General features: G+C 37.0%; 1 protein-coding gene across 1 annotated transcript; it reads left to right on the forward strand.

Moving 5' to 3' along the window:
* Positions 1-5,630: 5,630 nt before the first annotated feature.
* LOC127933290 (EMILIN-1) lies at positions 5,631-27,890 on the forward strand. The gene is made up of 8 exons (XM_052530152.1): positions 5,631-6,210; positions 19,502-19,624; positions 22,049-22,260; positions 22,502-24,646; positions 25,054-25,170; positions 25,467-25,484; positions 25,825-25,959; positions 26,082-27,890. Exons 1-8 carry the CDS (start codon positions 6,059-6,061, stop codon positions 26,402-26,404), a joined length of 3,225 nt encoding a protein of 1,074 aa, XP_052386112.1. The 5' UTR covers positions 5,631-6,058; the 3' UTR covers positions 26,405-27,890.

Raw genomic sequence — 27,890 nt, forward strand, 5'->3', positions numbered from 1 at the left:
TAAAATCGTACTTTTTACTTGACTACATTTCATAAAACATATCGTTACTCCCTATAATATCACGTGCTCCGACACTCAGAAGCGGTGTCTGATTCATCATGAACGAACTGAGTCTTTTCAAAATAAACTTTTAAATCGGATCGCGAATCATACCAAACGATTCGTTTACGATTTAGAATGATCCGATTGCAGCTGTTCTGGAGTCGACCACTCACTGATTCAAATGAACCATTTAGTGCGAGTCTCCAGAAGTAAGAACCGGGAGATCTTGTGAGCGCGCGTGCGTCTGACGTTGCTAAAAGTAAGTTATTAATGTCGAAATTTTGGATTAATTATTGTAACTGAAAATCATATTTAGGTCAAAACTGTCAGTTGTTTGGAAACTAAATCCGTTGTAAAGAGTGATCTATTTAAGCCCACTCAAATGCTCGAGTGCAGACGATGCAGACACATCAATTCTAGGTAAAAAAAACAACAACAACAAAAAACCCATAAAATAACACAGATTAAATACAATAACTCGTGCACGTTCAAATTCCCCGCTGCCGTAATGTTAACAGTTTTATTAAAATGTCCTATGTTACGTCTGTTTTTATATTGTTTATCGACAGTAACGTTATACATATGTATATTGTTTGGATTAACTAGACGAGTAGACAGACATGAATGTTCATCGTACTGAAAATAAGTAAATATTGTTAGCTGATGCTAACTGTCTAGCTAACAAGCTTGTTGGTGCTAAATTGATGTAATTTTTATAAATAATGTCCAAATATTTTTATTCAGCCACCTATATATATATATATATATATATATATATATATATATAGTTTACACCTGGTTAGAAAAGAAAGGATGTGATGTTCAGAACATGGTAACTACAGTAATTATCAGTGGGAAGAGATGCACCCCGTTTGGCCAGGGGTGTTTTTAAACCACAGACAAGATTTGAGAAGGAAAAAAATCATTATCTTTATTTACATTTTTTTTTTTTTTTTTTTTTCCGTAAAATGTTCTTCCTAACTTCAGGCCTTATTATCATGTCATATATACAGTACAGACCAAAAGTTTGGACACACCTTCTCATTTAAAGAGTTTTCTTTATTTTCATGACTATGAAAATTGTAGATTCACACTGAAGGCATCAAAACTATGATTTAACAAATTTGGAATTATATATGGAATTATATACATTTCAAAAAAGTGTGAAACAACTGAAAATATGTCATATTGCAGGTTCTTCAAAAACTTTTTGCTTTGATTACTGCTTTGCACACTCTTGGCATTCTCTTGATGAGCTTCAAGAGGTAGTCACCTGAAATGGTCTTCCAACAGTCTTGAAGGAGTTCCCCCGAGAGATGCGTAGCACTTGTTGGTTCTTTTGCCTTCAGTCTGCGGTCCAGCTCACCCCTAAACCATCTGGATTGGGTTCAGGTTCGGTGACTGTGGAGGCCAGGTCATCTGGTGCAGCACCCCATCACTCTCCTTCTTGGTCAAATAGCCCTTGATGCCTTGAGTGAGACTCTACAATTTTCATAGTCATGAAAATAAAGAAAACTCTTTGTATGAGAAGATGTGTCCAAACTTTTGGTCTTTACTGTAACTTTGATATTCTGTAAAACAACAAACTTTAAAATACTTTTTTCTTACTGGTGAAAATCAGATGGTCATCTCTGTTTTCTCTCGGGTACATCACAGTGTAAGCTTCACAGTGAACATTACTCTCATCAGCGTAGTCCATATCAACAACAAAAATATCTTGACTCCATATAGTGGTTATTTTGAAAAAATCCAAGGTATTTTGAGCAGTAGGATTATAAAAAGAATATGTGCTAATATAAAATTAAATTAAGTAGCCTATATAAAATTGCAAACATCTGTCTTGCAGTACTTTTTTACTTAAGTACATAAAAACTCGAGTACTTTTGTACTTTCACTTGAGTAAAATTGAAAAAGGAGTACTTTTACTTTTACTGGAGTAATATTTTACCATATGTATCTGTACTTTTACTCAAGTACTTGATTTGTGTACTTCGTCCACCACTGGGAACCAGAGGGGAATGTTAGGGTGCTGGGGATGATGGTGGAGGGGAGGGAGACCCCCTAATTACACTGTAAACACAGCTGTAGGGCAGCGATGGTTTTCCACATGTGCCAGATTGTGTAGCACAGCTGGCAGCAGAACTCAAAAATGTTTTGGTCAAGTGTTTAGATGTGATGAAATTTGGTTGTTGCACAGCCAACTAGAAGTTGAATGAATTCTTGGTAGTTACAGGCATACTTCAGGTTGTTTGTAGCTCAATAGGTTTTGAGGCCATATTGTCAAATGCACTGTATAAAGCTAATTGATTACCTGTAATTAATACACAACTTTCAGTCCTGTTTTATGAGGTTTTTGTCTATTTTTTTTTTTACCTTGTGAGAAATACTAGCTGATGCCTTCCACGTTTCTGCTGCATGAGTTGCGATCAGAGGGATGATAGATGCATATAAGCAGAGCTTGATGTTGAGTGAGATCGATGTAGATGACCAGATTTTGCACATTTGTTGAAAGACTGTTGATGCCTTACCAATCAAGCATTTGACGTCTATCTCTGCATCTCCATCTCATCCAATAGTGCTGCCGAGGTACGTAAACCAATCAACCTCTTCGATGCTGCATCCATCAACCTTAATCCTTGGAATGTCACCTTGAGCATCAGTATGCATGACTTCCTCAGTTGGTGCATAAACCTGAATAACCATTGTCTGTGTATGGCCTGATGGAAAGTGTTGGTACATTCCAAGTTCCCATTCGGCTGATCTTCTTTGCAGTAAACACTGTATCCATCTTCAGATGCTTGAATCCACAATGGGTTTGTTCAAACACTTTCATATTAGGATCTTATAGAAATGATATTTTGTAAAATAATAAAATTATATAATATTATGATATATTATACTATATTATATAAAAATGTGTTTTTATATTAATAAATATTAATAATAATTTTTAATAATAATTTTTTATATTTTATTATTTATTTTTATATGTATATTTATTTACATTATATTTGTATATGAATACTTTAAACATCCCAATAAACTTGCAGGAGGTGGTGACTTTTTTCTTTTCTTTTCTTTTTTTTCTTATGTAAGGTATTTGTTTTTAATTGATCAGCCATGCAACTGTATACTTTTATTGGGAAAAGAAAAGAGCTCAGCAAGTGTAATTTACCCTTTAAGAAATGTGCTTCTGTTTAATGATTACAGTCTTTAACTGCGAGCTATCACCACACACCATCTCTTGCCCACCAGAGCTCCCTAACAGAGGTTAACCGGCTATATCATCAACTGAGCCTGTCCTCCCTGACACTTCAAAGCTCCTCTGCTACGCTGCAGCTCCCCGGCCTCAGGCACAACAGGGCTTTTTTATTGGTGAGAAGCCTGTCAAATTGTTCTGACAGAGGAGGACAAAAGACTGACTGTGGATTTGTGCTGAAACGGATGTAACGCTGGCACAAAGATGGTCAGGACATCCAAAATGCATTTTGAACAATTTATGAATAAGACTCGATCCACTAGCTCTGCATGCCATATTCATAACCCTGTGAATATCTGTTACAGCTGATACCTTGCATATAAACCTCCCGGTGTCGAGTTCTTGTCTGAACATGCATGACTGAGCTGGGAGGTGGTAAATTAGGTGAGTTGGGGGTCTGTTTGGTGCCTGGGGTCAACTCAGGGCACCGTTACAGGTGGTTGTGGTTGAACGGAGAACATTACTGAAATGCTTCACATCTCTGCCTTATCCTGTCTCCACAATCTGTGAGTGACAGCAGAAAGGCTCTACTTACGACTGGCTGCGCTGCCCCTTTTCCTCTATCTGTCTGTCTTATTCTTTCACACATACAGATACAGGCATTGCAGTTCACTCCTCTATGTGGGTGTATTCAGTTTCCTGATTTTGATGCAGTTTTTCACTGTCTTCAAAACCACAGATGTTTGGTTTACATTCCTCTGTCGAAGAACAGCATACTGCATACTGCGTTGCTATTTTCTCTCACTTTTTTTTTTTTTTTTGCCAAAAGCCGTCCCACATTAGGAAAGTGTAACAAATAGTTTTTCACAGCTGTAGGGCTTCAAAGGAGTGGAAAAGATAGATCTTCCAGAGATAAACCATTGAGAAACATTCTTTAAACGTTCATCTGAGATCTGTTTTAAAATAGAGGCCATTTACATTTTTTTTTAAATAGCACAGTTGGCTGCCATTTACGGCAAATGAGAACTATTTTTGAATTGTCTACGCAAATCCTCTAATCAGCATAAACATTACAGATAAGTAAAAAAAAAAAATTGGCAAGAAAGGTGAAACCATACAAATGTCACCTTTCCACATAGTTTGTCTTAAAACTGAGAGGCTTAAAGTTTAGTGAATCTCATCTCCTGTTAATATTTCACCATGAAAAAGTTTTAATTAGCTTATTTCTTTCATTATAACAATTTTATGACAATTAAGCAGATTTTTGCACAAACATATTACATTACGTGTTTATACATTGTGCACACTGTGTAATAAATACATATGTAAACTAAAAGCTAAATAATAATAAAAATAATAAAAAATATTTTAGGAAGTTGTTGTGATTTGTTTTTGTAATACCCATAATTCTCAGTGGCATTAGCATGGAAGCCTGTTCCGCCACAGGATTAAAAAATGAAAAAAGTATTTGCAAAAATTTAGAATTTTGAGGAAAAAGTACTTTTTTTTCTAAAATTTACATTTTAATTTACATTTATATATATATATATATATATATATATATATATATGTAAACGTTTGTATCTCGCAATTCTGAGTTTTATATTTTTATATCTAGCAGTTCTGACTTTTTTCTCTGAATTCAGTTTCCATCTCAATTCTGTATTTTTGTTTCCATGATGAAATAAAAAATGTAAAACGACAATTTTAATCTCACAATTAAAATTTTTCTGAGATTAAATTCTGGCTTTATATCGCAATATCAGCTTTTTCTTATCGCAAGAAAAAAAAAGTATTATGACATGAAAAGTCAGTTACCTCTTTAAAATATTTATTTATTTATTTATTTATTGTCTTGTGGCAGAAATTACATACACATTTCGACATTCTGCAATATTTTACTTATTCAAATTTTTACTCATCTGCATAAATTACAGTACAGAAATTACATATTAATATTGTGCAATTGTATGTATTAATTTAGTTAGTTATTTAGTGACCTGAGATTTGTTTAGATTTACTGAAATAATTTCCGTCTGAGATTTTGTGTAAATGTTTAGATTTCCTGTTTAATCTAACTGAACCTTAACAAAACTAAGAATTATAAAAAAACAAAAAATGCACAAAGAACTCAAACTGGGCTCTCCAAAGCACAAAAGCTGCTCTCTTCGTCTCTATCCTCGGATGTGGGACATCAGCCATTCTACCAAGCGGCCATATGTTTTTAATCACTGCTGCTCACCATTGTATGTCACTAAGATTTCATAATCACCCCTAGTATTCACGCACGTGGTCCTGTTGGTTTTTTAAAAATATAATATGGCTGTGATTCTGTCATCAGTGCACTGGAGGGAGGGTTTCTAGAGGGGAGGGAGCTGAGGAGAGAGAGAGAGAGAGATGTGTGTGTTGGGGACGTTGGAGTGCGTCAGAGCGCACTGGCTCCCCTCGCTCCAAACTCACTGCATCTCCTTTCCAAGAAAACTCCTCCAGATTTTAGGAAGCCTCTGGATTGCTTTGTTTGGATGTACCGACAAATATTACAAACCATTCAAAAGAAGGATAGCGGGAGTTTAGATAGTTTTATCAGCGCAAAAGGAAGGAAAGCGCCGTTACGCGTCGATTTGAGAGATTTATCCGACAATTTTGGAAGCAGCGCTCAGGACGCGCATAATGGATCGATAGTACGAACTGCTGGGAGTGTAAAGAAGCTCCTCTAGACACCGCGTAAGCGCATTTTTTTGGTGGAATAAAGGCTCGTTACAGAGAATTCATTAGTTATATAGTGTTAGACACCGTTTCAGAACGACGTGCGCTGTGATGGATGGAGCAGTCCTCTTGATATCGATGCTGGTGATGGTTTCCTCTGGAGATGTTTGGAGCGCGTCGTATCCTCAGCGGTATAACCTGTACGCAGACTCCCAGACTCAGACTCAGTCTTTAAACGGGGCGAGAGCAGCGAGCAGACACAGGTAATGACACTTTCAGTTCAGCTAATCAGTCTGTGCTCTCATATTCTTCATTTGACGAGAGAAAGAAAGAGGGAGAAAGTCTGTATTGGGAAAGAAGATAGACTTTCCATGTTGCTAATAAATTACCATAACATTGTTTATTACATTGGTTCCACTAATAGATATCTAGTAGATCAGACAAATCAAACTTTGTTCTGCATCTACATTGCACAGAGGGCATGACAGATTACAGACAGACAGATAAATAGATGGAATATTTTATAAGTCCGGGAAGTTACAGACGTTATGCATTTTTCTGTTTTTCCATTTATTGAGGGAACATTACCTGGAGGGCTTTAAAAAGCAAATGTGCTTTTAAATGTGTGGCACAGATGACTACATGAAAGCAAAAACCTCCCTTCATCTGACAGTGAAACGACAGGAGGTGCATTTTCTGTCCATCAGAACAGCTAATTATGGCTTACTGAATGCAAGGTGGTAGTTTTTCTGGGACCCCTGTGATTTCCAAAGCCTTACAGGTCATGGTTATATGTGTCACCACCTTGGTAGTAATTAAACTAAAATCACCTTCCTTTATCTGTCAGTCTGTTGGTTCTTCAGTTCAATGCTCTCTCTCTCTCTCTCTCTCTCTCTCTCTCTCTCTCTCTCTCTCTCTCTCTCTCTCTCTCTCTCTCTCTCTCTCTCTCTCTCAGCCACACACACCCTCTCTGACATTGTTGTTTTGATTATGATTATTGGGGTGTGAATGGGAGAGGTTGTCCCGGTTCTGACGTGCAGACCGGGGCTTCCCCCTTTTTCTGACGCAATGCTTTCTGAAGGGTGGACAGACACGCAGGCCACATGCTAATGGCCACGAATTATGTCCTGGAATCCATCTAAACAATGTGTAAATAAAGATTAGTCATAGAAATTGTTCATATACAGCCAACTGAGTCCGTCTAAACAATTTTGTACTTACAAATAGTTCCCAAAAATAGTCTGTCAGATTTGTGAGGGGGTGAAGGGTGATGTCTATGATGTGAGATCCCTCTGTGCCAGCGGTATGAAGTATGTACTGCCTGCTTGAGAAATCTGAGTCGAGTTACTGGGGATTAGCAGCCTGTTTGAACTTTGAGTTACAGCAGATGTAAAAAGTATTCTGCGTTTTGTGTATTTATTTTATGGAAAGCGAAAGAGCAGGAGGGAGGGAGGGTGAAGAAGTGTGAGATTGAAGTCAAGGGAAGAAGTTGTTCTTTTTCTTTTAATGTGGAGAACACATCTTCTCTCTTGTGGCTTTTTCTCTTCTGGTCTTCTAAAATGAACGGATTGATAAATGTTGACCCGTGTTGCTTGTATCAAATGTGCATTTCCAGGGAAAACCGCAACATTAATCAAATCTATAAAGGAATGTATGCCACAAATTTAGCAGACATTTTATGATAAAGATTCTGAAAGATGAACTGCGAGAACTGGAGCTGCAGCTGCCAAATGTGTAAGCACCTAAATCACCTCTTTCCTCTAAACTGTAGGCATCCGCTGCCAGGTTTTTGTGTGTTGGAATACATCTCCTAATATGATTGTTTTGCGGTGTGTTTATCTACAAAATCCAGCACTTTAAGAGGATACAGCATCTTTGAAAATCTAGCAGAATATGTGGCATTAGTGACTGCCGTATGAAAATGAAATGGAAATGCTGGTTCATATTCATTCATATATATTTATATGCTCCAGTATAAATTAGTACATCTAATTTGATGGAACCTATGGATTAGCTCAGCTCTTCAGATTGAGTTTTGGTCTGGATCTGAGCCTTAAGGGGTCTAGTTTTGGTCTAACATTCTGACGGCACCCATTCACTGCAGAAGATCCCATGGTGAGAAAGTGATAGAATGCTAAATTTCTCCAAATCTGTTGTGAAGAAAAATCTAACTCATCTACATCCTGGATGGAAAATGTTCATTTTTGGGTGAACTTTTTCTTTAAGTAAACTATTATTGAATAAAACATCTTTTTAAGATGCCCACAATATGTCATGTGCAATAAATAATGTCTGTGTGTGTTACGACCATAGACAGAGACATTAAAATGGTTTGGGTTGTGCTGTAGCGTCACAGCATCTTAGAAATGAACCCTTTTTCTGCCAGACCAGAAGTCAAAAGTACACGCCTGAATGTTGTGTGCACTGCTATTCAGGAAATCATGCTGGACAAGCTTTGATGAATGCCCTGAAGACTGGATACCCATGTTAATTTTTGCATCTTTCATACATTTCTTGAAAATATTTATGCTGACAGACAAACAGAGAGTGCTGGAATGCTGACTATTAATCTGGATGGTGTCACAGTAATAAAAATGGTATAGTCTGGGACTGGTTCCATTATGTGACTAACTAGGAATAGTTTGCCTCTATGAAGGTAAGGTCAAGTAAATGGTAACTCCTCAATAGCAGGCCCACACACAATCTGTGCCCACAGAACTTAGCAGAAAACTCCTCAGACTTATGCAAATATGGACCAGCCATCATTGTGTACAAAACGTACTTTCTTAACCTTTTCTCATGAGATTCACCAAAACACGTTGGCACTCTGACATAGAAGTAGCAAGAAGCCGGCCAATTAGATTGTGATTAGTACTGCTGATATTTGACCATGCATTCAACATCAGACAGTCTGCGGGTGTCCAATTTAAAGAAGACAGTCAGTCAGTCAATCAGGTTGTTTCCCAAGCCTAACACCTCTGTAGAGGGGCAGTGTTCAAAGTTCTGTTGGTATCACTATACCCAAAGACCTGATTAGATACTGACAGAGGTAAGAGTTCCTTAATGGGATAACAGCAAAGTGGTTTTCATTTGATCTATTTTTGCATTAAAGCAGACTAAGGGGGCTGTAAATGAGATTGTTTATGAGTCTTTTTCCGAGTTTAAATTAACATTTGGGTTTATTTTTTATATTTTTATCAGCAATCTACTTTTCAAAAGTGTTTCTCCTGTAACCCAACTACCTTAGAATGGGTTGATTGTTTTTAGTCAAAATTCAAACCCATTCAATGCATCTTTGTAGTATGTAAATCTCTTACATGCATCCTTATTAAAGTGTTTCTTTTTGCCTCTTGTGCCGGTATTTAAAGAGGGTTTACGCAAAGCTTAGCCTCTGTGGATGGAAGGTTCCTGGTCCTCGACCTGGGCTTTTTGAAGATGTGGCAGTGGTTGTGAAGCCAAAAGCTGCTTGTGGTGGTGCCTGTTAGTCTCCATCACATGCAGACAGGAAGCCTTTGCTTTAACAGCGGCCTCTTCACACCAATAGGAACTTCCTGTAGAGGATGATCAGGACTCTGGCCTCGTTCTGTAAAAAAAAAAACACCTCTGATATGCAAAGTGCTTCCGGTGAACAAGTTTGTGTTTGACAAGGTAAGCAGTTAGTGAATGTTAATGGTTATTAAAGACATCCCAAAATGTCTGTCATGAATGATTGCTTCTGGATGACAAGCTTGAATGGGATTGTGTCATAGTGGTTAGGTTTAAAGCAGTGATTCCAGTTCAGTTATTTTTGTTAATGTCTTTTTTGAACTATTACGTCATCCCAACAAACTTTCAACCAAAGTTCTTTTAATGTTACTGTAGGACTATTTGTTATAGCTTTGAGAGAACGTTGCCAGAACATTAGCCAATGTTAGCTGGCATGATGAAGCGATACTTGTACAAATGAATATCTAAATATTATTTTAAGATGAATTATAGCTCGATTTGTGATTACAGCAGCTTAACGGAAGCGATACCAAACATGCAGTCTTTTGTAATTAAGATAGGATAGCAGTATTTATCAGATAATCTAGATTTTACATTTCTGAAAAAAAAAAAGTTGGCTCCATGATAGTAGAGTGTTATGGAAATGTATCAGGGTAAATAAATACATAAAAAAATTCAGCTAGGATGCAATAAAATCGGTCAGAAGTGACAGTAAACATATTTATGATTTGTTACAGTATTTCAAATACATTTGATTTAAAATAATAAAAAAGCATACTTTTCTACAAAAATATATGATTTCTAGAGGATCATGTGATGCTGAAGACTGGAGTAAAGGCTGCAGAAAATTCAGCTTTACCATGACATGTATAAATTAAATTTTAAATTATATTAAAATAGAAAACTGTTATTTTTAAGCTTAATAATATTTCTCAATATTAATGTAATAATAAATGAAGCCTTGGCGAGCATAATGCACTTATTTCAAAAACATTGTAAAAATGTTTACTTTGTTTTAAGGACTGTTTTAGAACAAGTTAAAAACAGACTAATTAAAAACTCAAAAATTAATGTATGTGTTCATCAAAAAACCAACCAATACAGCAACGTTAATTTCACTGAGGAGTAAATTCCAGCAGATTTTGAATCGTCTGATATCACCATTTCTGAGAAACCTCGCAAATAATTGTTTTTATGGGAATGGTGTGCAGATGGATGTTAAATGGATGTTTTCCAAAAGTGTCTCATCCACACAGAAACATCAGAAAACATTAAATTTGCTTTCTGTTCATGTGTAAAGCCTCAAAAAAAGCTCATTGGAGATGTATTTATGAAAAGAACTCACCATTCACTGATGCATCCAGGTCACACACACTCACAATTGTATGTCTGATCTACTGTATCTCTCATGTTTTGCCGCAAATTGCAATTGCAAGTAAATTTGCTTTCATCTTTGCAGGACTGTGATATGAAGAGTGTAAAAAGTAATACATCTATTGCAGTGGTGTGGTGCATAGCACAGCGTGCAAAATACCAGGCATGGCCTAAATGCAAAAAGGGCATGAAGCCACATCTGTGGTACTTCTGCTCAAAAGGCATGTTCCTTCTCCTTTTGCTTTAGTGGAGTTCCAAGTTGAGATGCCACAGATGTGCAGCTGCGGTCAAACCCCTGCAGAAACCGCTTTCCTGTAACAGGAGCGAGTTACAGTATAACCACAGGGAAACATTTTTCCCACGAGCTTACCCTTCCAGCATTAAATATGTGGCTTGTTTGGTAAAAGAGCGACCTGACATTTACTGGTGCATTACTTATAAGGGTAATCACAACAGTGTGGCTTATCTGGAAATCAGAATGAGAAATAAAATTGGATGTGAACACCAATAATATCTAAATATTGACTTGAGCTGATAAGAGTGGGGTTAATAGGAGGACATCTGTTAGTGGTGGTCTTGTTGCTTATTCTGGCCCAGTGTGTGACTTTTCCTACCTCTGCTTTATTTAAGGAGGTCATGAAGAAAAGCATTTAGGTTCAGATATTTAATGCATTCCTGAAGGTTTGAGTCACAATGGGAACTTGTAGAAATCAATCTTCATTGTGTACTCAAAAAATAAAACTTGACTTTATCTTTCCGTAGCAAATTATGGCTGTTATAGCTGTTTCTTAAAGCTGAAGAATGCAGAGACAGCTAAGCCATTTCAAAGTTGTTTTCCCCAAAAAGTGGCATTGTCATGCGACCTACAAGCTGCATCAGTGTTTTCAGAAAGAGCTTTATTGCCAAGTATGTTTGCGCATACACACAAGACGTGGTTGGTATCAAATAAATATAAGTGGTATTGCACATATTTTTTTTTTTACGCATTTAACTGTTTATGAGGCTATTTGTGAAGATTATTAAACGTGTCCTTACATTACAGTATATTTAACACACATCTAAATACATAACTTTTATTTGATTTTTACTTTATTATTTTGATGAGAACACTATTGTTCTATCTGCAATTTTATATACATACATATACATACATATATTACTTTAACAGTGGCAATTTTTTTAAATAATAATAATAATTATCAGTATTATTATTTTTGTTAATATATATATATATATATATATATATATATATATATATATATATATATATATATGTATATATTAAGCTCTTAATGAAAACTGTCCAGTTATTTGGTTTCAGTGTTGAATGGCAACACTTGATTGCAAAATCAGTATTGTGCCTGTGGGTGAGTTTTGATGTTTCATCTCTGTATCAGTGTTTTAGTGTGAAGACACAGTTGGAGTGGACAAGTGTTCCAGCCCGGTGCCTTTTCGGAGAGTCAGACGAGCATGTGTCCCCTCCTGGGGAGAGACAAATAAGCAAGGCTGTAAAAACAGGCTGCTCGTTCAGCCACAGCTGCTCTGACCACTTCCTGTTGCAGAGGTCCCAGGCAGCATGCAGGGTCACTCGGAGGATATGTGGGGAGAGACAGGAAAGAAGGAAGAACTGAAGAAAAAGAAAACTGTATGATGATTGAACCTTTGTGTTCAGCACTGGAGTAAAGGAAGTGAAAATCGTCAGGCTATTAAGTAAAACGAGGGAGTTTTATGTCATTGTGTGTTTTTATGGAGTTCGATATCAAAAGAATCCCTTCACTGAGAATAGTATTATCTCTTGATCTCTCTCACTTTCTGTCATCTCTCTGTCACACATTCAATCTTTCTTTATTTGCGTAACTTGATAGTGTGTTTCATAATGCATTCAATCTCAAGTATGCAGAGGCACGATATTGATGGATGTGTAATTGGGTTGTATAATCTCCTGTGCATTCTTAAAGGAGCATTTAACCCACAAATGAAAATTGCCACAATTTACTCACCCTCATGTTGTTCCAAACTCAAATGATAGTTCATAGTGTCTGTTGAGCTCCAAAAAGAACAAAAACAAAATACTATTAAAGTGGATTATATTGTTTGTGTGCTATATTAAGTCTTCTGAAGTCATAGCTTTGTGTGAAAAACAGACAGACTGAAATATAAATCGTTTTTACCAAAACATCTTCCCATCTGTTTTTTATTCGGAATACAGATATATTAGAGCTACAGTGGAAGGGAAGAATGTCAGTGAAAAACTTTTTGGAAAAACGTGACTGGGGCAACATTTCTGCAAAATGGTTTTGAATTGTTTCTTGTAAATTTTCCAAGACTTTCAAAATCCAGTGAAAGTGCATTCAGTCTTATTTGAAACGAGTGAACAGCAATCTTGCAACGTTTTATTACATAAGTTGTTGTAATTATGCCAGCAGTTCAAAAATGAAATGTCCAGGGAGTGCAAATAAAAGTTCTACATTCTATCACATTTGAAATTCAGAAACAGAAATAACATGCTGCCTACACTAAATCTAACCAATAGTGTTAACAACAGTAAATATTGGATGTAAAACACATTTGCTTTAGCAAATATGTCATTTTAGTTTGCTTCTATATGTATTTCATCTACTTTCATCAAACTGTACCAGGTGCGCTAATGAGCAAGTTTACTATGTCAGAAAAGCAACACATGTGGAGCTGATTATGTGATGCAAATGACAAAATGTATTAGTTTAAAAATTGTGCACTGCAGTAAAAAGTTTATTAATTGATAATTGACCCCTAGTAATCATAACTTGTGTGAAAATGTATAAAAGTGTTTTCCTGCCTGTTCACAGCAGTGAAATGTATGTATAGGTATGTTTTTAGAGGTTTGCAAAAATGTAGGTACAGTAGAGGAATATTTTTCCAATCAGCCTGGGTTGGAAACTGTTTCTGTGAGGTCAGATCCTCACACAAAGCCTCTATGCGCTGAAGAAGACATGAAATACGTATGTCATTAGGACTACTTAAAGTTCTCTGTTTTTTGCCGTTTAGAGCCTAACATAAGTGGTCACTGAACTGTTCTAAAAGAAATGTTGCTAAGAGTTGTGTAAAGCTGTGTGTTCTTCAACATTCTTTGCACTTGTGTATTTTCTGTTTTGGGCAAACTGTTCCTTTAAATTTCCAAAATGGTGTCTCTGTCCCATTGTAGACTGTTACTAGAGGCTATAGCTGTTGTGACTTCTCCATGAAGCCAGAAGGTGGTTTGGTGGGCAGATTCCAAGCATGTGAGGACAATCAGAAGCTGAAGTCTGAGGCAGCTAGTTTTGCATGATGTCACTTACTACACCTCACACACCAAAAGAAGAAGAACTGTCCAGCCTCTGTTAGTAGCCTCTACATGTGTTAATCATTGGGACTTTGCTCTATGACTCTGTGTAAACATATCCACATTAATCAGTACAGTACCAGATGGGAGAAGAGGCCTCGTGTGTTTTAAAAGGGTGGGGGACATCGTCTTGGCACTAGCTGCCGGATTACAGTTCATATAAGAAGCGTTAAGACCCTGAATTGAGGAATATCTGAGGTGACACGAGTATATAAGAGTTTCCACAAAACAGGCCAAAACTGAAGGTGATCATATATGGCAGCACTCATAGAGAGTTTGGAAAGTTATTGCATACAACCATTCAAGAGTTTGGGGTCAATGAGATGATTTTATTATTTTTTCACAAGACTGGAGTAATGGCTGCTATAAATTCCGCTTTGCATTACAGGAATAAAATGCATTTCAAAATACATTAAAAACTGAAAAATGTGTATGAATATTTCACAATATTACTGTTTTTACTGTATTTTTGATCAAATAAATGCTTATATCAGTTTATCACAGGCATAAAGTGTCAGTTTTATGAAATGAATACTATGATTTATGATAAGCTTCAACGACAAAGACATGAACAAGATATCCATCAGTGTGAATGATGTAAGATCCGTATGCTAAACATATGGGGATACTGTAGTTAGGTTCTTGTATAGTTAAATTCATTTTAAATGAGTTAAATTAGTTTCTTCCTCATTAAATGGCTCCCTAGATAATAGACCATTTCTGCAGTCCATTCTGCTCTGTTGTTTTAGGTTTGCTGGAGAAGGTCTAGGAAGTGATATCACTGGATTCTGGAGCATGTTACACATGTGTATATTTATGTACTCAATCATTTCAGACACATTAATCAACACGTGAGTGCCATCATGTCCATACTGTGAATCACTTGGGAGGTTCAATGAGTGTGAGTGTAGGAAGGCTGATATTTTTTGACTGAATGTTTCTTCAAAATGCTACATTCTTCTAATGTAATTTCTGTCCTGGGAGCAGCAATTACAGCTTTTATTGAGGGAATGATTGGAAAAAACAGTTTTCAGCAGTGCTGAGGAACAAAGAGATGACTGTATCTTTACACCACATACTCTACATTGGATTAGGTCACTTTTCTGACAGATAATTAGAGAATAGTGTGTGTGTGTGTGTGTGTGTGTGTGTGTGCTCTTGTTTTTGTGAAATATCAGGACACAACTCTGTATAATGACATGGGTATGACACAGGTATTACAAGGAGAGGGTGACTTATGAGGACATAACCCATGTCCCCATTTTTCAAAACGCAAAACAAGTTTTTTTTGAGAAAGTAAAACTGCACCAAGTTTCCTGTGAGGGTTAGGGTTAGGTGTAGGGTTGGTGTATGGCCATAGAATATACAGTTTGTACAGTATAAAAACCATTACTCATATGGGATGTCCCCACTTTCACAAAAAAAACTTATGTGTGCGTGTGTGTGTGTGTGTGTGTGTGTGTGTGTGTGTGTGTGAACAGCGAGACAGTGACTTCCAAATGTAATTTATACACCCTTTAACAGCTCTGCAAGAAGAGAGTGGTTTTTGTAAGGTATTTTACATTGACTTTTATGCATTTGGCAGACACTTTTATTCCAAGTGATTTAAATTGGAATCAAGCTATACATTTCACCAGTTCATGTATTCCTGTGAACTAAACCCATGACCTTGATATTGCTAGCTGCATGCAGTACTGTTTGATCTTCAGCATTATGTTACAGAAAACAGTTTAAAGGTGTCTTTTGCCTTTGGTAATCATGTGATGTGAATTTATTTGAAACCTCATATGGTCCCTACTTATGCTTTTTAAACAAAAATCACACAAAGAGAAAGTAACTCGTTTGAATTAAACAGCAGATATCATCAACTGCAACTTAAACACATGCTAACATCTTTTTTTTTTTATCATTTAGCATTATGTTCTATTTCAACTATTTAGAGTCTTTCACTGCTGCAGTTAGTTTTTAGATCCAAGCAGGTGAAACAATCATAACATCAGGGTAAAATTACGTTATTACTCTGAGATGTGCTTCTGTTTTAGCATATTTCATTTATTTTGCCATGTTTTTAATCTCAGGCGATTATGCAGATGATTTTTAATGCCATGACATTTCTACTTTACTTCACTTTAGCAAACCCATTTATTGGAGTCACTTATGACTATAAAGTCGTTTATTTTTGGATAACAGAAATTATGTAATGGAAAAATATGAAAACATTTTGCATAGCAGGGATTAATATCATTTTTTGTATATTGGAATCAGGTCTCATTGGTTCAAATAGAGGCTGCACAAGTGTAAAGCTGCCAAATGCACTTTATTTTGTCCCCTTTTCCTGTCTTCTCTCATATTTTCCATTCTTTTTGGCGCTGAAAGATGTTGAGAGTCTTAGTAAAGTTATGAGGTGCATGAGTGTTTGATAAAAGCGAGCCCAAAATGAAAATTCTGCATGACAAATCCAGTAAGAATGTGGATCATTCATGGCATGGAAATACTGTGGTCTGGTTCACTCCAATCAACAGCTGAAAAACAAATAGTGATGGACTGAAGCAGCATGACAACTTAGTAAAATCTATAAATCTAGAAAGCTCCTTGCATGAACTGCTAGCATTACACGCGGTATTGTTATGAAGGCTACGTATTGAGTAAGGGATTGTCCACTACTTTACACCATAAGTGAGATCAAAACCTTGTTGTGTTATGATTATGCATGGAAGCAGATTTTACTGGACACAACTGTGGAACGTATTAGTAGTAATAGAGATATAAAAGACAATGGAAAATCATTTGGAAAGCCTTTTAATGCATTACCTGTGGAAACAATAATTTTGTCTGGGAAAAATTGAAAGGATTGTCCCCTTTTATTAAAAAGATCCTATAGGCTTTTAGAATTACTTCCTAGTCGTTTGCAGTTGCTATTTTAGGGGGAGCGACTTTCTCATTTTACAGAGCATTTGATTGGACAAACATCTGTGTTGTTTGACATGAGCGATGAATATGTGTAATCTGTTTTTCCTGCGTATATCCACTAAAAGTAATTTTGTTCAATGTTTAGTAACGCACTAGCATATAGATGAATTCAAAGCTAACAGATATGGACTAAAAGCTACAAAATTCTCTTTTAGTTCTCTGAAATTCAGTTTTTTTTTTACTTGTTGGTCAAAACACTGCATTTTCTTTTGTAATTCGTTATAAACATCCTTTCATTTAGCCAGAATGGATTATGCCATGATGTCATTACTCTGATCTAGCACCATCTGTGTTTAATATTGAAGGCCAAAACATGAAATTGTGCTGACAATACGTGTGAGCATCCCAAGCAGCTGTGGAAGCAGGAAATCCACCGTAGGTTACTGATGAACCGTGAGCAATCAAAGCAGGAGTCAGGTGGTAATGGTCTAGAGAGTGTCCACATGGAAGATGTCTTGGGAAAATTACGTGTTTTTTCCATGACGAGCCATTTGTTGGCTAACTTCCCTCTATTACATAATGCATTTGCAAAAGGAATGGGTCTTCTGTTGGTTACTTCTTAGCAGTGACCTTTTCAGAGGTCACTTTTTATTGCAAATAAATAACTAAGTAAAATTACGATAATATCGATAAAGACCGAATGGGAAAGTCATTATAATGCTCTGGAAATTATCAAGAAGTATGTTATCAGTGAATGAGACCTCTTTAGTCTTAATATTTCTCATTTTGAATTTATACGATAAGATTTGATGTTGAACATATTTTAATGCATTATTATTTTTTATTTATTTAAAGAATAATTTAACGAACTTTTATTAATGTTTCTTTTTTCTATTTATTTTAATCTATTTTTCCTTTTATTTTTTTTCATATATTACACTGTTATTTTAAAAACTAAAACTAAAAACTAAATTTAGTAATTAGTTTACATATAACCTTTTTGTCATTATTATTATTTATAAATTATAAAGAATAATATTATTTATAATATTGTATTTTGTATATTTTATATGTGTGTGTGTGTGAATTAGTTTATTATATAAATATATAAAAATACACACACACACACACACAGTATATACATATATATATATATATATATATATATATATATATATGAATTACCACTCTTTATGAAATGTGCTATATAAACTAAGAGTCATGAGAGGTGGTTTTTGACTAATGAAATTTCACTGTGGGCAGTGCCAGTAGAAAAGAAAAGATGGGGGAAAAAATGTCCCATTGCTTGTTACTTGTTGCAGTCGTGGCTGATTTGGACCAAAAACAATAATGGAGGGTAATACTGTCTATTAAAATGGTTGATGTCATCTCAACACTGATTTATCATCATTTCTGATAAGCTGTCTTCTAGAGAAACCAAAACTTTTGCATGGGGCCACATTTGGTGAATAAAGAGTTTATATTCCCCTAATGGGAATCAATGGTATTCATTGTATTTTTAGCAGCTGCACACGTGGTTGTCTGGTTTAGCATCGTTAGCATGGAAATCACATGTTTAGATGACCTCATAAAAATAATCTATGTGGGTTTATTCTAAAGAGACACAGCATGAGTCAAATGTGCACTGATGGCAATCTTTATTGCAGCGGTCTGAGGTGTAACTTAAGCTTAATTCGTGAGCGAACAACTGCAGAAGACAAATCGCATCTGCGTTACACACAGCAGACAATCATGTAGTTTGTTGCTCTTACTAGTGGACTAAAACAAAACTAGGGCTAAACTTAAAATGAGATACTGCAAGTGATGCATCCAACTTGCTCTAACTGTAGTCAGCATGAACCTCAGCAGATGTTTGAATTCCCAGTGCATGCAGTGAAGAGATTGTAACGGCCTGATCCCAGGGCTTGTTGATGTTGGTGTGAGAGGCAGGGCTTACTAAAAGAATCGAGAGATGTATTTATCTGCAGATTTCTGCTAATTTATGAGGCCAGGGGACATAAGGACTTCTCAGACTGATAGAGAATCACTTTAAATCTAACACAGACACTAGTTTGAGAACACTTACGGGGGATATGTTCTTTAAACTTGTTACTATCTTTGGAGGGCTTTATTTATTCATGTTTTTAAAGCTGTGAATCTCAGTGATGGAATTTCTCATATATAATGTTTAAAAGTTCATTCAAGGTCAAATGAGTGTTAATTTCCTATGAAAGCCATTGTGTATTGTAATAGACAAGTCTTGATATAGCACAAGTTGTAAATTGGAAAAATAATTCTATTAACGTTGGACTTGGCAGACATGTTTACAGTCTTTTGTTATAAAATCTACTATGTTACATTCAATTAGTCCAGCTAATTCCACAAGTATGCTAACTTCTGTACATGCGCATTTCTTTTTACAGAAACTGGTGTGCATATGTGGTGACCAAGACTGTGAGCTGTGTGGTTGAAGATGGAGTGGACACTTACGTGAAGCCTGACTATCAACCGTGTTCCTGGGGTGTTCAGTGTGCCCGTGTTGTAGTGTAAGTGCTTCTTTTTTTATCCGTATTGGACTTTTGTTTTCTCTCTCTGACATGTTTTATCTCTGTTTTATTTGTCATACCTTCCATATATTATACAATGATTATCGGTGTATTCATTATACAGCAGATACAGTAAAATGCTATAATAACGGCATTTTGGGCCAGCAACAAACAAGCTACCTTAAGCAGTATTTCTCTGTAACAGGTGGCTAAAACCATTTACTAACCAGCCTAGACTACTTAGAAGCCTGCTAACATAGTCAAAGCATAATAGGAGTGAAATTGTTGTCTGTATGGGCCGGAGGCATCAGCTGTGTTGCAAAGTTGCAAGTTAAAGGGACACTAAGTTACAACATATGTGTCATTATTTCATGATTAAGTATCATATTTCAGGGGAACCCAGAAGTTACAGAAGGCAAAATTAACCTTATCAGGAGAAACCGAAATTTAGAGCACATCTGCTTACAAATTTGAATGCTGCTATTGGATCACTGTAAGTAAACGTCATATAATGTGACTATTCATTACTTTACAGAGCCTACAAGCTAAAATTTCCCTAAAGAACAAATAGTGCAACCAAATAAAGAACAGAGTTTAAAAAACCATCTAAGAAGTTGCTAAGTGTCTCGTGTTGATTTTTGTTCCAGTCTAAGAACATACAGTATGAACAGCTGGTGCAACCCACCCTAATTTTTACACAAACAATATGTATGATGTAACTTGTTAACATAGGAAGCACAATAAACAGTCTGTTTTTGTGTGTGGCATGAAACAGTCCCAAAGTTGGGTACCATTTGCTGTATGTTATTTAGCTTAATGCTAGTTGTATGCTACTTTACCATGACACTTTAGCTTATCCATTTTATGCATCTGTTTGTTGATATAAACACGCACCTATCAGACTTTAGATCAGTCAGAGCATTTGAGGTAAAAGCAAGTCTGTTTTCCTGACCTTTATTTTAGTGCACTCTAAATAAGTGGAACCACTACCTATTACATCAACTAATTTCAGCCAGGAAACAGATGTTGAAAGCTAACATCATCATAACATTCATAGACGCTAGAATATATACCACATCACATTTTACTGGAAATATGAGTCATTAAAGTCTAAGAAATACTAAAAACATTGTGTTTACATAGTAAAGCTAATGTCAACAAATGGAGATAAATAGAATGTAGTTTGAGGATGCCAAGATTAGTAAGTGTGTGCAATTGCAAGGTGGTTTCCAGTTGCTGTAAATGTACTAAACTCCAGCTGGAAAAGCTTAATCCAACTCCTTTAGACACACACACACACACACACACACTGCTACAGTATGTGTGGAATGAGGTGGCTTGCCATTCCAAACTCTACAACCAACGCGCCACAGGAATTAGGCTTAAAACCTACTAAAATACCACCACTTATTTTTGCACTCATCCAGTAGAGTCGGGTGACCCCTTTTCCCCCTATTTTTCTTCTCACGGGGGTTATGGAACAGAGTGTGTAGACAAAAATGCAGTGTCTTAAGAACTGTAACCAAAAGAAAAATAACAGAAATGTTAAAATTGTTTCCTATTGCATCTAAATATGGTGCTGATGTATGGGTTCAAGGCTAACCGTGATGTTTCACTATTATATTTGTTCATTTAAATGACACAGTGAACTTGAGACCTAGACTACTAGTCAGAATTACAACATAAATATAATGTCTCTGATGAGATGGTCTTTTTTAGAAACCCCTTACCATGAGTATTAAACTTCTATAGACTTATAGTTTCTTAATTACAAAACATACAAAAGGTCCCATAGATTCAAGGAGGCATCCATGCTACAGCTACAGTATATCTAAAGATATGCGCAGTTTCCACCATAACCCAGTCCTTCATTGAATAAGAGGTTTATACAGCTGGCCGGCAAATGTCTATGTAGTAACTAGTGAAGGTGTTATGACTGTGCTGAGAATTCATTTGGATACATACAGTATATGCTATAAATGTCTTCCTCCATTCTTGGAACAAAAACAGTATGCAATTCAGCCTGTGTTTTTCAAGTGTTTGTCGGTATAAATTAATAAATTAATTTGTTGAGAAGTGAGTGTTGCAGTACAACACTGTTCCCAGAAGGGATTTGTTTGTTTAAACTGAGAAAATGTTTAATATTGAATATATTATACAATATACAGAATTGTGAATCGTAAGGTTATGCATGTACTAGGCCTGGATATTTTTTGTTCTTTTAGATTGTATTGATTGTATTCTTTGTAGTTTTTATCATCATATAATTTGTGTTGTTTTGATTGTTTCTCAGTCCCATGTATTTCACAATTCAAACTAAACATTGCAAGTCAGGAAATACTTAGGCATGGCTGGATTTATCACAGCAGTGTCCAAACTAGGACATTTCAAGCTTTCATTCAAATGGATTTCATGTGTTTATAGGTACCGGACCTACATGAGGCCCAGATACAAGGTGGCTTACAAAATGTTAACAGAAATGGAGTGGAAGTGTTGCCATGGATACAGTGGAGTAGACTGTAATGATGGACCAAACAGGGGATCTGATACTCAGGTCTCAACAACCAGACCTTGGCCTAGACCACAACCAGGACAAACTGGAACTAATAATGGTCATGGACAGACCGGAGGGAATGGTAAGTTAATGTTTTCTGGCCTTGTTGATGTTCTCGATTTTTCCATACCTGCATCTTCTGCATCTTTCAAGCAGATCCAGTCTTTACAGAAATACTCTAAAATGTTAAAACTGGCCACTGGAGCATTGTTTTGATTGTCAGAGTTGACAAGACTGTGAATTATGCGTCTGCCAAACCATTGCTAATCTTTAAATATCTAAAGACTATCTTTGAATTACCATTGTGTTTGATCTTTGCCTAGGGAGAGGTGATAATGACAAGATTAAGCAACTGGAGGACAAAATCCAGAAGTTGAACAAAGACCTAACTGACATGCAGTCAACTATGCGTGGCATGAATGAAAGATTCCAAGAGGAAATTCGTAAGCCAGGTTTTAATAGTGGCAAAACACCGGCTGATGCAGCCCAGCCTGAAATGAAAGAGACCATCCATAACATTCAGACCAAGCTTGATCAGTTGGACAACCGTACTCAAGCTCATGACAAGACTCTAGTCAGCATCAATAACCACCTCGTGAATGGAAAGGGAGGAGGCAATGACTTAGACAATGGGGGAGTGGGAGGAAACAGGTTAAACACCTTGAAGGAGGAAATCCTCAGAGAGCTTGAACGTCGAGTGACTCTTTCATGTTCTGCCTGTCAGTCTGGAGTGGAAGACTTGAGAAGGCAACAGCAACAAGATCGGGAGAGGATCTTTGCTCTGGAAAAGCAGATTAATACCATGGACCAGCGTCACCGCCAGACTCTTGATGGTTTGCGCCGAGACCTCAGCCGGTCTCAAGGCTGCTGTGATACTGTAACAAACCTCAGTAGACGACTTAATGACATGGACAGGAAGATAAGCTCAACGTCAGAGGCCTATGACAAGCTTCAGGATCGTCTGAATAGGGAACAAGGGGGAACTGAAGGTGGTGGAAATTCTGAAGGAATAGGTGGACAAGGACAAGTTCCTATAATGCCAGATCTTTTCAATGATAGTCTAAAAGACCTGGAGAGACGGCTCAACAACACTGTACAGAAGGCAGAGGAAAGCTGTGCTTATATGGAGACTAACATACGGGACTCATTCCAGCAGGAACTCAGAAATCTTCGCATTGAATTCAATAATCGTATTCTTGACCAGGAAAATAGGATTACTGACATAGACCTTGACATAGGAATGGTTAAAGAAACTGTATTTGATCTTGATAAGCGCCTATCTCGGCTTGAGAATACTACATCCTTTATAGACAAGAGGTTAAGCGAATGCTCTGGCTGCTCAGGCTCAAGTTCTGGGTCAAGTCCAACCGGTGGTAGTCCGAGCCCTAGTGAGACAGTGAAGTTTTTGGAGTGGAGAGTCATTGCAAATGAAGATGAGATCAAGCGGTTTGACACACGACTCAAGGATCTCTCGGTGTCCGGTGATTCTCTTGAAGACAGGGTCATTAACCTCAGCCATGATGTTCGCAAGATCAAAGCACTAACTGGAGACAATGGAGAACACTTCAACAGGATTGTCATGGAGATTGAGAACTGTGATGTGTGCAGCACAGTGGAAGATGACCTAAAGAAACTCAAGAACATCACAAACCATGCCATGGACAGATGGCAGAAAGAAATGAACTACATTAAAGTTAAAACTGACTCTGGTCAGACGGGCTGTGTGGATGTTTGCTCCAGTTTGCAGAATGAGATGGATCAGTTGAGAGAGGAGGTACAGAAATGCAGTGGTCAATGCAAGATCGACCTGACTACTCCTACAGGAACAGAATCAGGAACAGGTCACCTGGATGACCTACAGAAACCACTGGATGGACACAGTGTCATCAGCAGTAATACTGGTGACCTCCGGTCAATTCAGAGAGAACTGTCTGAGGTCATCTTAACCTTCAGCTCCATCAACGACACACTAAAAGGTCTGGAGCATGTGGTCCAAAAACATGACAGTGTTATTCATGACCTTGGAAACACCAAAGACAAAATTATTTCTGAAATTGACAAGATCCAACAGGAAATGACAGAGCACATAGAGGACAGCAGGGTACGTTTTGACAATATGGATCGAGATGTACGTCGCTTTGGGAATAACTTTGTGGTTAAGATGGGTGACTGCAAGAGGACTGGAGATGGTCTGGATAAGAGGCTCTCAAAACTCGAAGTGGTTTGTGGTCGGTTTGACTCTGTCTCAGATAATCTCCAAAAAATCAAAGAAGGCCTGAACAAACATGTGTCTAGCCTGTGGAACTGTGTCAGTGGGCTAAACAACACAGTGATCTCTCACAGTGAGTTCATTGAGATCTTCCAGAACACACATCTGGATGATATCCACGGCAAGATCAAGAGACTCAATTCCTCAATGGTCCACATCCTCAAGGAGTTCCAGAGCTTAACTGAGAATGACTTGACAGGTCTGACTTAAGTGCTTAAAGTAGAAAGCCAGAATTAGAGTTTTACTAACAATTTGACAGCCTGTAAGATCATATTCTAAATTTCCAGCACCATTAACTAACATATCTCTTATATTTTAATGGATATCAGCGTTGTACACCATTCTAAATTTAACTGAGAATGGATTCCATTTAATGTAATCCATAATGCAATTGCCAGAGTGCATTAATTGTTAAATGTCTTTGAATTACAATTTAGTAAACTTCTCTTGCTGCCATTCCTATTCAAATTCCAATTCAAATTCCTGTGGGGTGTGACTGTTCAATTCAAATTTACACACATTCAAAGGGAGACGATTCTGAAATTTGCACAACAGTGATGGATATGAAAAGACAAAATCTTTTAATTACATCCTTTTTAATTATAGGTTTACCTGGACCACCAGGCCCTCAGGGAGAAGGAGGGCTCCCAGGTCCACAGGGACCTCCAGGTAATGATGGACCACCAGGTATTCAGGGCTTACCTGGGCCAAAAGGACCTCCTGGTGAGAAACCTTATTTTTGTCCAAGGATTAGTGAAAATGTTCTCCCAAAATGAATATTTTGTCATTATTTACTTATTCGTGGTGCTTTTGGGAGCTTGGCTGTATACTGTACTTATCTTACATGGAAAGCAGAAGCTCAGTATATTACTCAATAAAACATAAAAGATTGGAATGACATGAGGATGAGTAAATTTCAGACTGACAATTGTGATTTTTGGGTGAACTAGACACTTCATATTATATGACACTTGCACAATATTTTAACATGACTAAAATTTAGCTTTCTCCTATTTTAGGTCTCAGAGGAGAGAGAGGTATGTATTGAATTTGCTTTTAGTTCTTTTAGCAGCCTTATCCTAGTCAATCACGGAGGTTATTTTAATGTGTGGCAATGTTTGGAAAGAAGACAAGAATTCAGTGAGATGTGTAAAGTGTCTGATTGCATGAAAGTCAGCGATTCTTCTGTTTTAAGTGTAGCGCCATGTGCTACATTGTTATTGGCAGTACTGGGTCAATAGTTGAGCCAAAGGTCAGCAGCTGACAACTAAAACTGGTTGTGTAAACCATGGCTATATAGGGATGAATTTAGGGTTAAGAACTGATTATGTCAACAATTTGAAATCTTTTAAAAATGTACTGTTGTGATCATTTCAGGTATGGCCGGCGCAGATGCCAACATACCACGTCTATCCTTTTCAGCAGCTCTCACAAATCCCATGGTTACATCTGGAACAATCATTTTTGATACGATATTGGTAAATGAAGGAAGCTATTATAATCCACAAACAGGTAATCTTGGCACTGCTGACAGAAAGTCTATCTGCATTTCTACTTGGCATGAAGCAAAAATAATGTGGAAGGATGGAGCCATGGAAAACTGTATACATATTTGTTTTTTCTTAAATATACAGGTATCTTTACTGCACCACTTGATGGACGCTACTTCTTCAGCGCTATCCTGACAGGTCACAAAAATGAGAAGATTGAAGCTGTGCTCTCCAAGTCTAACTATGGCATGGCTCGGGTGGACTCAGCAGGTTACCAACCAGAAGGGTTGGAAAACAAACCCATGGCTGAAGCAAAACCAACACCAGGGTCTCTGGCTGTCTTCAACATCATCCTGCCCCTTCAGGTGGGCGACACAGTCTGCATAGACCTGGTCATGGGCAAACTGGCCCATTCAGTGGAGCCTTTAACTATCTTCAGTGGTATGCTTCTATATGAAAATGTGTAGTGGTCTTTTCAATGATTAGCACTGAGACTAATCAGAAGACCAGCAAAACGACGGGGCTATAAAGAGACACTCTAAATGACGTTTATCCATCTGGGATGGCGATGCACATGCTGTGCATTGATTTTCCTTCGGTATCTTATCCAAATCTACAGATGTTGTTAGACCTCCTATGAACTCCTTGAACAGAGAATATAGTTTTATGTGGAGGAACTGTTGCCCTTGATATGTAATCCTAACCCGCATTTTGGAGAAGTGTTGTAACAAATACTACTGCAGGTTTGTGTTGACATTGTTCTTATTGAGATATTTCCATGTTATATGAATCACAGACATGAGTTAAGAGTAATCTCTCATGCACCAAAAATGACTGTGAGGTCTGTCCGACTTCCCTTGTATGCCACTGCACGTTAAAGTACTCTTGTGCCAAAGAGCTTGACTCACAGTCAGGGTTATATAGGTTAGGCTGATGGGTGTGGAAAATTGGGAGATCTAATGAAAGGAATTCATATTTTTGCTGTGAATGTTCAAATCCTGTGCTCCTTTATCTGCTTTGGGTCAAGGCATGATCTTTAAAACTATACCATATATGCCTTAGTTTGAATTCTTTCTATTTTATTTTTATATTGGAAGTGCCAAGTTTTCCAGGAGTAGCATCCTGCTCTTGCCAAAGATGTTTAACTTAATTAAATATGTGGTTGGTAGTATGATTTCAGGAAGCATTCAACATGTTATCCAACCTGTTAATCAGTGATGTACATCATTGCTTTCCATGCAAACTCTGCCTCTGGAAAAGAGACGAATGCAATGAAATCTTCGTTCCTCAGGCTTATCTAACCAACGAGAAAGGGCTTTTTGTACATGCATCTTCTTGCATTTTGAGATCCCGTTGACATGTTTACAAAGACATCAGTTCTACTGGAGTGGAGAACCATTGCATTTTGCTCCATATTCATATTCCCAGCCTGAGTGTTCAATGGAGATTATTATCAAACAGAGCCTATTCTTAATGTGGTTCAACAAAGTGCCTTTGAAGAATAACAAAGCTGAGGATTCAGAGGGTGTCCTTCAACTCCTTCTGTCTGTGTGGTCTCGCTTGAATGTTTACTGTACGACAGCCCAAAGAATTTGGAACTACGCAGCTTTTTCTTTTTCTTGTTTAAAACGTACTTGTGCAATTTCACAGCACGTTGAGAGAAAAGATCTCAGTGTAATGCTATGAATTTTCAGACTTCATGTGGTCTAGAATGTTGAAAATTAAGGCTGCTATCTTTTATGTGCTGTGTTTCATTTATTATTTTTAGTTATAAAGAGATTTCCCAGCTCATAAAATGGAAGCTACAGCAGCAATGGAAGCATTAAAACCTATTTACATGTAAAAGAGACCAAATCTAAGATTTTATAGTTCCCTCTCATGGTTTAACCTGTTACCTTGAATGTGTACATTGGCAACACGTGTGTTTCAAATAAAGATATTTAATTTTACACA

The sequence above is a fragment of the Carassius gibelio genome, chromosome A17, assembly GCF_023724105.1.
Source record: "Carassius gibelio isolate Cgi1373 ecotype wild population from Czech Republic chromosome A17, carGib1.2-hapl.c, whole genome shotgun sequence".
Classification (NCBI taxonomy): Eukaryota; Metazoa; Chordata; class Actinopteri; order Cypriniformes; family Cyprinidae; genus Carassius; species Carassius gibelio.